The 11516-nt window shown below is 41.8% G+C and overlaps 1 protein-coding gene across 1 annotated transcript; it reads right to left on the reverse strand.

The window, feature by feature from the left end:
* Positions 1 to 3610: 3610 nt before the first annotated feature.
* Positions 3611 to 7091, reverse strand: PDE12 (phosphodiesterase 12). Its single transcript, XM_006892209.1, has 3 exons — positions 5727 to 7091; positions 4214 to 4292; positions 3611 to 4075 (listed from the first exon to the last, which is right to left on the reverse strand). Exons 1-3 carry the CDS (start codon positions 7032 to 7034, stop codon positions 3633 to 3635), a joined length of 1830 nt encoding a protein of 609 aa, XP_006892271.1. The 5' UTR covers positions 7035 to 7091; the 3' UTR covers positions 3611 to 3632.
* Between the last annotated feature and the right edge of the window lie 4425 nt (positions 7092 to 11516).

Raw genomic sequence — 11516 nt, forward strand, 5'->3', positions numbered from 1 at the left:
TGTCCCAGCCAGGAAGGGCTCAACACCCGCGAAGCATTAGGTGTGGAGCCTGGGGGACACGTGGAGGCCAGGCCAGAGCTCAGCGCCTGCCTGCCAGGCTCGCTCAGTCACCACTGTACTGCGCCCAAGCTTCCACCACCATGAGGAGTCAGCTCTTTCCTTTTTATGGAAACTTTTTGCTAGAAAGGTTTGTTTGATGTCTTTGGTGTCATCCCACATTCACTTGGTCTTTTTTTACTAGTACTCAGTGTGCCAGATCTGTTTAAGTCATCCTTTGGCTTTCCTTTTTTATTCCATTTTTTCCTATTTTATTCCACTTCAACTTAAAATTGGTTGTTTTACGATGAGAAACTTGGTTATTCAATTCTGTTGGTTATTCCAGTTGGCCTTGATCTTCTTTTGATTGTGAGCTTCTCCATCATACCTTTCCACAATGAAATCTACTTGATTCATTGGCAAGCCATATAACCCAGTTATCATCCTTTGTCTCCAGCTTTTGCATTTGGTTCTGTGTTGTCAAGTCAGAATTGACTCATCACTGACCCTCTGGCAAGTTTCCAGAGACTGCAGATTTCCCGGGAGGATCACCTATTTTTCTTCTGTAGAGCAGCTGATGGATTTGAACCAAGTGCTTCTGGGCTAGCAGCACAAGTCCTTACCACTAGGACACCAGAACTGTCTGTACATATTGATTGCATACTCGATCAATTTCAGATTATAGAAGTTGGTAAAAAATTTTCCATTTATCAAGTGACATTATTGGTTGGTGTGTAAATTTGAATATTGGTTATATTAGCTGGTCATCTTTGTAGGTTTCTGTTCTTTGGATGGAATGAGTATATTGCATTTTGTAAAATTAGGATATGTGTATTTCAAAATCCTTTTGTTATATACAATCTGTATCCTAAACAAATAATCTGAAGAGCTGAACTAAACACTATGAGAATTGGAGGAAAATTTATTAAACTGACACGCAGCTGATACTACCTTGCTTGAAGACTTACTGATGACAGACCACAGTGGTCTGGTTGGTTTATGGATAAAATCTGAACATAAAACAGTTCTCACAACAACAGTGGCAGCATGATCAGTGGAGAAAATACTGAGGTGGTCCAGGATTTAATTTTGTATTCACAGCCAATGCCCACAGAAGCAGCAGCAGAGAATTCAAATGATGCATTGGGCAAATCTGTTTGTCACCTGAAAAACTAAGTAATACCAAGCCATGGCATTTTCAGTCACCTCATGAGCATATATGAAAGCTGAGCAGTGCATAGGAAGACTAAAGAAGAGTTGAGGCCTTTCAATTATGGCATTAATGATGAATAGGAAAGGTACCATGGACTGCCAAAGAGTGGACAGTTAGGCTTGGAAGAAGTATATCTAGAATGTTCCATAGAGGAGAGTCAGGTTTTGTCTGAAGTATTTTAGACTGGATCAGGAGGGATTATTCCTGGAGAAGGACTGCATGGTTGGTAAATAAGAGGGTCAACCAAGAGGAAGATAGACCCTCCATGAAATGGAAGAACACTGGTACCAATATCCTCAAATAGCAGCAGCTGTCAAGATGACACAGGACTGAGCAGGTTCATTGAGTAGCCATTGCTACTTAGGTTTTTATATTTTAGACTAACATTTGTCTTAACATGATTCCCACAAACAAAAACTAAGTGGTGCTATTCTTGTAACCTTTTTTTTTCTGTGAGAAATTAATGGCAAAAGCAATAATCACTTCTGAAGCTGCAGGTCTGGACTCCTATATATAGTTCCTACAAAATAGTTACACCCAGCCAAAACCTTAAGAGATTTTTCAGTTGATTTTAAGTTTGCTGTGATGACAGTTCTGCAAAAGTTCATCTTAATAGATGTGTCCCATAATATTAGTAATTTATACTCACTCATTACTTAGTTACAGAATTTTCTTCTTCTTTTGTACCACTGAATTAGATCCGCGTGGCACAGGAGGATTTTGCCCCTCCTCCAGCAGAGTATCTGGTGCAGCCACCAGTGCTCCCTCAATCACAGAAATTTTTGAAATTTGAACTCTTAGAATAAGCACTTACCATAAAATGGCACTCTCCATGAAAAGTTAGTAGACTTTCAATATTTTATTAAAAGTACTAAAAATGTTCTTCCTGGGTTTGGGGATAAAAGAATTGGAACAAGTGCTTTAATGACTGGAAAATTAAGAACTCTTCTTGTGGTGGATGGACTTTTATTAAGTTAGGAATGATAGGGAGTATGAGATGTGGTTGCCCTGAACACTGAAAAAAGCAACAGTTAAAAGTATTACAAATAAAACAGTTGATTCGAGTTAGCAGAGCATAGTTACAACTTTAGTCTAGACATGATGAATTAGTACAATTCTATTGTAAAAAGCATTTGGGCTTCACATTTTATATCTTTACAATATAAATTATATGTACAGTATTTTCCTGCAACTCAGACCATAATGCTCAAGTTAATAAAAACAAGGGGGCAGGGGTTCCAGAGATGCTCAAATGTCCTGTTATCCCTTTCTTCCATTTATAAAAATTTTGAGAGCATTTCTAGCATAGAAACATAATGGTTTATCCAAAAGTTCAAGCCTTGTCAATACTTTCTCACTAATGTGTGTTGCTGTAATCTTGCAAATATTGTGGTCGAATACCCTGGTGAACACTCCTCATGGGCAAGGCAAGAGTGATGAAAGACAAGGGGATCAAGCTGAAGATGCTGTTCACTTTGAATACTAAAATTGTGCTTCCGTCTAAAAAATTTAAAATGAGCTGCAGTACGAATGAGTATATAGTTAATGTCCATTTGCACCATACATTAAAAACAAAAAATCTAAAAAGGTTGAAAATGGTCTGACAGTTGATTATGGTGTTATCTTTTTTGAAGGTTAAAATGGAAAATGTACTAAACTCAACAAATTGAGGTAGAGGTAGACTGTAATGTTTTTACTTCCTTAAGCAGGAAGTTGGGCCCTCTCACTTTGTTTAGGTTTCTAATGATATAAACATGATTTAATTTGAAATGTTATGATAAAAAAATCATAAGAACATTCATATGGTGCTTAAAAGAAACCTGTTTAATTACTTGCCTAAAACTCACTTATAATTATGCATTGAAACAGATGAGGGAGAGAACTGTTTGGAAGGAATATATGATTAGGTATTATTTTCTTGACAAGAGTCCAGAATGAGAGCTTCATGGGGGGAATAGACTGGGGGTTATTGTATGATAATGAAAAGTATGGGTGTTTGGGGTTTTTTTTTAACTTTTCAAAGAGAAAAACTAGGGGGAGGGGTGGGCAGGGAGGAAAATGTGCAACAATGAATGGAAATCCAAAGTTTCTATAAACTTTCATTAAAATTTCAATTAAAAAATGTATGCAATAATTCAATTCTCTTTCTGCTAGTCATAAATACGGGGTTTGTTTTCAAATGTGTGTGTGTGTGTGATGGGAGGGAAGGACAGAAACTCTATTATGCAAACATGAACAGTCCTATAATGAAGACATTTGAACATAATAGGATTTTTTTACCTTAGTGTCTAGTTTCCATTTTTGAAGGTTACATACAAGCTCTGAGTCATAGTAAAGATTCTCCCACTGAAGTAATGAAAACAAGTTCCATTTAAACACAAACCTACTTCCATTTTAAATCACATACAAGTGCTATGTGGTCAGAGGGATGTGAAACACTAGGTAAGGCCTGGTGGGTGGTCACTTCTTCGTGACTAGGCAGTGGAATCACTTGTTCAACCTCTAAAGCAGTCAAGTCAATGAAGATATAATCCAGACATCCATGAAAGCCACCAACGTAATTTGTGTAAGCAGGTTCACCACAAGCACTTTTCAGTTTGAAGAAATGGGTAAGAGACATGTTGCATCTTTCCTCTTCCCCATTGGAGGTCCAGTCTTCATGTTCCTCCTCAATGTTGCCATTGATGACAAAATGATACATTCCTGATGATGGTGTACTATTAAAGTCCCCACAAAATATAACTGGTATGCCAGGATAGAGATCACATGAGACATGTCTAATGTGAGCCAGGGCTACTGCCATTTGAATGAGACGAATGTACCCACCTATAAAGATAAAAAAATCCATGTAAGCACTTGCAAAAAGAAAACTTACCTGGTTGACATATACACACACCACCACTCTGTTTGATCAACCTTAATTTAAGTCACCATATTGAAATAATTTGTAAACACAAAACCTACCTTTTGGATGCCAGTAGAGATGGGTATTAGCAACACAAATCTTTTTTGAAGAGTCCTTTGTAGACTGAAGAACCGAAACCTAAAGTAAATACAAAGTGCCAAGAGTTCATTTGGTGTTTGCTAATTTCTTGAATGCTTTCTATTCAAGGCTATATGATGAACTGGTATTTGATTGCATAATCATCCTTGACAAATGAACTAAGCATTTGTGAAATGTGATTTTTAGCATATGAGCTTTAGTGGATACTTGAATAGGACAAAACATTTCAGTAGCAGTCCAAAACAGTACAGTCTGAAATGAACAAATTTTAGACAAAACTAATGTTGGAGGCAGTCTGTGAAGTTGAAGAGCAGGCAAACTTAGGTTTAAATATTCATTCTGCTATTCACAGCAGTTTAACTTGAGGAAGAGACTATTTTCCAAACCAGTTCCATCACAGGTAAAGAGACTACCATTCTCTTGCTGGAGCGATTATGTAGAGTCAATTAAATGAGCTAACTGGAGGTACATGAAGTACAGTCAAACTCATTGATGTCAAGTTAGAACCTGACCCTCCAGCAAGTTTGCAGTGGCTGGAATGTGCACGGGAGGAAACAGCCCATCTCTTTGTCCTGAGGAGCTGCTGGTGGATTCAAACAGCTTGCCTTTGGGTTGGCAAAGCAAATCCTTACCCACAAGGGCAGCACATTAGATACTAAAAAAAATGATCGGCATTATTACTATGAATAAAATAATTACATGAAAATGCTGGGCAAATGCAACAATGAAGACAGCTTTAAAAACAGACCAATGAGAGAGCTCTGGTCGCCTAGTGGCAGGAAGCTGTGCTGCAATCCTGAAGACACTTGGTTTGAATCCACCAGATGCTCCACTGCAGAAGGAGGGGCAATCTCCTCCTGTGCCAGTGGATCCGATTTGAGGGTACACAAGAAGATAAAAAATGGGGGAGGGGGGAATACCAATGAAGCTACTAGCCTTTAAGTTAAATAGCTGTTAACACTGCCCAGTGAGGAAGGCCTAGCTGGCTGGGAGAGAAGCCTGGCGTGGAACACACTTACATAAACTTGGGTAAGTACATTTCCTCAACTATGGAAGTTCCTTTCTCACAGCTGAATTTCTGTGGAGATTAGAGCCTATGACAAAGAGTTAATAATTCATAGAGCCTGCTAGTCTAAAATGATAAGCACTTTGAAATGCCTTAGTACAAGGCAGTGTATGGTCAACAGAAGAAATTATTAGCTGTTACCCTTGTCCTTGTATTTTGTATCTGCTGCTCCAGCTACACTGTAAGCATTATGAAAGCCCTTTTGTCCTGTGAAAGGCAAGAAGTGTGCTTGGCCCATTGGAGATGCCAGTAAGTAGCTGCTGAATGACTGACTGAAAGCCAAAGTCTGTGCTGATGCACGAGGTAATGCCTTTCAGTAAAATCTGGAAATCTCATCTTAGTTATTAAAACTCCTGCCTTGCCTAAAAATGGACAAGCAAGTGAAGGAAGAGACGGCGCTGCATTACCTGCAAGACAGAGGATCTCTGAAATATTCTTTCTTGTGCCGGTGGGTATAAAGCTAGTTTCTCGAGTAGTTCTTTGTGAAGTGGGTCGGACTCCAAGGCCTCATGGAAGGAAATGTCATGCTGGCTAAGGAGAGTCAACTTGGACTTTCGGTAGAAGGTGGCCAGGCCTTCGTGCTGCTTGATTCGAAACACGCCCTCCAGCCCGAAGGCCTCAAGAGCGGGCACCAAGCTGTCTGCAAACACGGCTCGATCCACCTCCTGCAAACAGATGAGGTCGGCGTTATAACCTGTGAGTTCCTTCTGGATCAGGTTTTGACGGTAGTCGACATCCAGGGCGTAGGGGGCACAGTACGGGTACAGGACCGTCCGGGAAAACTCCGTCTGGGCGTAGGTGTCGGCCAGGATGTTGTAGGAGACCGTGCGGATGAGAGAGCTGTCGGCCACCTTCTTGGTGTACAGATGTCGGTGGTCAAAGCTGCAGGTGCCGGGCCCTGCCTCCACCGAGCAAACGCTTTCCAACTCCCGACTTGGTCCGAAGCGCTGACCATTGCCCGGGGTGCAAATAAGCTTGAGCCGTAGCCCAATATCCGAATTGGACGGAGTGTAGACGCGCTCATTCACACCAGTCTCGGTCCAAATAGGGGAAGGCGAGGAGGGAGACAACGACGACGGGCCCTCGCCTTCAGGCTCGGCGACCCCAGACTTGGCTTCTTTGTACCAGCGGAAGAGGGAGCCGGCGGGATCCCCAAATTCAAGGCTGAGCTTGGGGCATACAGGGAAGCCGGCCATAATGTAGCGCGGCAGCTGCAACGCGGTGAAGGCGGGGGGATTGCGCTCCACCTTGTACTTGACGTCGCCGATCTGCAGCACCGCGCCGTCCTGCCAGGCGTCCACGTTGAGCACGTCCTCAGCCACCGCCTCCTCCCGGTAGTACAGCTTCACTAGCGGCTCGACGGGCGCCGACGGCTCGGGCCCAGGCCCCGCACAGGCCGCGCCGCTGCTCGTGTTCGGTCGGTTCTTCCTGCTTTTCTTGGCGGCGACAGCCTTGGCGTGGCCCTTGAGGGCGTTAGTGGCGATCCGACTCAGGGCCCGACCCAATGGCTCGGTTTGGTCGCGTTGCATATTCTTGTGGCTACCGTCGGCCAGTGCAAATGACAAACTCAGCTTGGGCTCCGAGGGAACGCAGCGCACTACCGCGCGTTCCATGGCTCTGGCCGCTTCTTCGGTCACCGGCCCGGCCCGGCTGCACCGCTCCACCGCCGTCCGGACTCCACGAAGCGCGGCGTGGGCGCTTGGGAGTCTCCACATGAACCTGATTGCCCAGAGGTTGAACAGACTGGCGGCTAAACAGTGTTCAAGAGTCAAGTGGAGACCTCAAGGAATCCCCGGCGCCGGCACCCATTCAGTCCCTGCGACTTCCGGCTGACAAGGAGAGAGTGCGCGTTGCTCCTGTAGCACATTTTCGCCATTCCCCGTTCACCGGCTCCTTTTTTGCATAGACGCCCTTGTATAGAAATTTCTCGCACATTAACTGTGATCCCAAATATTATTTACAATGGAGGAAAAAGGAAAAAAATGTAGAGGTTTCAGAGGGAAAAATTAAACTCTCCGGTTTTGTCGAAAGTGCAGTAACGAGCAGGCGTGAAGGCGCACCAGACCGGAAGTGGCTGGAGCGTTGTCACAGATTAGGGCGGCGCGGAGATTGCCGCGGCCTCACCGGAAGTCGGGCTGTCATGCACGCGCGAGGCGTGGCGGTGGGCGAATTGCGGGAGGGCTGTCTGGTCAGGATTGAACCTATTAAGAACTCAACACATGCTATGCTTAAGCTTTCTTGTGAAATAGTTCCCCTTATTCGTCTTCTAAAAATGTGGGAAAACAAATATGAATGAGAAACTGAGAAATTCTGGTTTGGGGGAGGGGGAGAGAAAAATATCCAAATCCAACCCATTGCCCTGAAGTAGATTCCAACTGACAGTAACTGGATGGGATAGAGTGGAATTGCCTTAAAGGGTTTGCAAGGCTGAAAATCGGTATGTGATTAGACTTTTGTGATTAGTATCTTTTGCCTTTGACTTGTGATTTTGGAGTAGAATACCGAATATCCCATAGACTGCCAATAGGACGAACAAGATTGTCTTGGAGGAAAAGCCACCAGTGTGCTCCTTAGAGGCAAAGATGGTAAAAATTTCGGCTCATATACTTTTAGTCTTGTCCTCAGGAGAAGTCAGCCCTTGGAAAAAGATACACTGGGAATGGCAAAGGGTCAGAGAAAGAGGGGAAGAGCCTCAAGGAGATGAACAGACACAGTCACTGCAAGAATGGGTGTGAGCATGGCGGAGACGGTAAGGCAGGACATAGCAAGATTTCAGACTTGTTCTTAGAGTTGCTATGGGTCATAGTTGCCTTTATGCCACTTAGTTAGCAACAACAGCAAAAAATTAAGCCAATTGTCATGGAATGGATCCAACTCATGGTAGCATCAGGTTTTAATGACTAGACTTGAACTTGGTAGAGGTTTCTTGATGGTAATGGTTGCTGAGAAGGTTCTCTGTCTTGCAAAGGGACAGAAGTTTTATGCCACTGGCAGGAGTGGCCATGTAGGAGAAGAGAATTTCTTAACCCCTGCCCCTAAGCAAAGTCACTATTAAAAGGAAAGGAAAGTTTTGCAAAGTGAGATTCAGAGTAGTAGGAAAAGAACTCATGCCAGGATCTCTCTGAGCAGAAAAACCTGTCAAGTTACAAAGAGATAGGTGGACAGGGCCTTCATGTTTCTTTATAAAGGGAGAGGAGAAATTACCAAGAAATGGATTCTCATAAGTGAGGTTCTGATTAAATGGGCATCATCAAGTTAGAATCTGCTGCAGAGGCCTTTTGGTCAAGAGATCACTTATGAGACAGGGTACATACACCTCAGCAGTGCCCTTTGGTTTGAATCTTTCCTTGGGCAGATAGTTTGTTCAAAGTAAGTCAACCCTCTACTATGAGCAGTGTTTCTGCACATGCTCCAGAAAAATTGGCTGACACTTCTTAGGGTAAGACAGGATGCTCAAGGACAGAATTTGATTAGATAAGACTGTTTATCAGGATGTGTGGTTTCAGCATGTGTTAATACAGACATTAAAAAAATGCCATTCTTCCTGTCTAGCATCTTTGTTAACCCTTTTGAGAGATAGCCCTTGAAGCCATTCTGGGGTCTTGCACCTTTCTTAACCCATTGAAGAGGTTGCCCTTGGCCTCTACTTCCTCACTACTATTTATACAAATGCAGTACTACTTATTCGAAAGCACAACTAGGTGTGCTCTATCTATCCACCTGCAGATGGGTTAGGAATTGGTGCTAGTAGTTAGTATAAACCGTTTGCACACCTCAGTGACCCAAAAGGGAGCTCTGATGACTTAGTGGTAAGAAGTTGCACTGCTAACCCCAAAGTACATTGTTCAAGTCTGCCAGCTTTTCTGGGGGAGAGAAAGGTGGGCAGTCTCCTCCTGTATGATCTGCCGCCTCTTAAAATTGCTGGAGAGTGAGTTATGAGTTGGTTCTGACCTATAGTACATAACAACAACATAGAATAGACAGAGCCAATGGCAATGAAGGAAGAAGTTCAAGCTGCTTTGAAGGAATTGGCAAAAAATAAGTACCCAAGAATCAATAGAATACTAATTGACATGTTCCACCTAACAGATGAAACCCTGAACGTGCTCACCAGTCTGTACCAGGAATTTGGAAGACAGCTACTGCTCCCAAGAAAAGTGATCCAACAGAATGTGGAAATTACTGAACATAATCATTAATATCACATGCAAGCAAAATATCACTGAAGACCATATTAAAACTTCTAGAACAGTACGTAGACAGAGAACAGCTAGACGTTTAAGCTGGATTTAGAAGAGGCCATGGCACCAGGAATATCATTGCTAATGTCAGATGGATCTTAGCTGAAAGCAGAAAAGATCAGAAGAATATCTAGTTATATTTTTTATTGATGATGCAAAGGCACTTGACTGTGTGTACTTAACAAATTATGGCTAACACTGAGAAGAATGGGAATCCCAGAGCACTTAATTATGCATATACAAAGACCAAGAATCTTAGCCAAGAAGCTGTTGTGCGAACAGAGTAAGGGAACACTGCATGTTTAAAGTCATGAAAGGTGTGTATCAGGGCTGTATCCTTTCTGCATACTTACGCAGTTTGTATGCTGAGCAAATCATTAGAGGAGCTGGACTTTATGAAGAGGGTGGCATCAGGATTGGAGGGAGACTCATCCACAACTTGCATTATGAAGATGACACAACCTTGCTTGCTGAAAGTGAGAAGGACTTGAAATCCTTGCTGCATAAGATTAAAGACTACCATCTTCACTGTGGATTACATCTCAACATCAAGAAGACAAAATTCTTACCATTAGGCCAATAAACGTGATCACTGGAGAAAAGATTGAAATTGCCATAGATTAAGGTCCCTAAATTTGTCCCTATTTTTCTTTGATCATCTATATAGTCTTATGTTTTACACTTAGGTCCTTGATGCATCTTGGGTTACTGTTTGTTGTGTGCAGTATAAAATTGTTTCTATTTTCTGCAAATAGAGATCCAGTTTTAACAATAATCCATTTTTTAAAAAAAATAATCTATTTTTTTAAAAAGAGACTGCCTTTTCCCCATTAAGTGAATTTTCTTGATTTTCTCTCTTTGTCAAAGATCACTTGTCCATAGGTGGAAAGATTTATTTTTGGGTTCTCAACTATATTCCATTGGTCTATGTATCTGTCACTGTGCCAGTATTTCTGCAGAGGCTGTTTTAATTACTGTTGTGATGTAGTAGGCTTTTAGGTTGATATTCTTCTTTGGTGATGTCTTGCTTATCCAGGGTCTCTTCCTTCCTATATGAAGTAGATGATTATTTTTTCCATCTCTTTGAAGAATGATGACAAGATCTGGACCAAGATTGCTCTGTATTTTTAGATTGCTTTTGGTGGTATTGACATTTTTGCAACATTACATCTTCCTATTCATGAGAATGCTATGTTCTTCCATTTATGTAGATCTCTTTTGGTTTCTCATAGTAATGTTTTGTATTTCGTTTTGATAGGTCTTTTGACTCTCTGGTTAGCTATATTCCCAGGTACTTAATCTATTGTAAATGGCATTATTTTTCTTATTTTGTTCTCATAGTTCTTTTTGTTACTATAGAGGAATCTGATTTTTGTAATCTGACCTCATGCCCTGCCATGGAACTGAATCTTTAAATTAGTTTCAGTAATTGAAACTTGCTGAGTCTTTGGGATTTTCTCTATGATTATATCATCTACACATAGAAATAGGCTTATTTCCTCTTTGCCAATTTGAGTGTCTATTTCCTTTTTATCCCTTGTTGCTGTAGCTAGGAATCACAATACAACATTGAGTATGAGTGGTGATAAAGGCCATCCTTGTCTGGTTATCATTTGAATCTTTTTCTATTGAGACTAATGTTGATCATTGGTTTTGTATAGATAGTCTTCATTGTGTTAATAAGTGGCTCTGGTGACTTAGGTACTTTCATTGCCAGCCCAAAGGCATGTGGTTGGAATCCACCAGCTGCTCTGTGGGAGAAAATGGGCAGTTTCCTCCTGGGTGATGTACTGCCTCTGAAAACCCACTGAAGAGTCAGCTATGAATTAACAGTTGTGTTGAGGAATTGGAATTCGAATTCCACTTCTGTTTCAGGAGTTTTTAAGTGTTCTTTATAAGGAAAAGATTTTTAATTTGTCACATGCTTTTTTCTGCATCAATTAATAAGTTTGGGTT

Source organism: Elephantulus edwardii, unplaced genomic scaffold (assembly GCF_000299155.1).
Source record: "Elephantulus edwardii isolate Elephantulus edwardi_28Jun2011 unplaced genomic scaffold, EleEdw1.0 scaffold00113, whole genome shotgun sequence".
Lineage (NCBI taxonomy): Eukaryota > Metazoa > Chordata > Mammalia > Macroscelidea > Macroscelididae > Elephantulus > Elephantulus edwardii.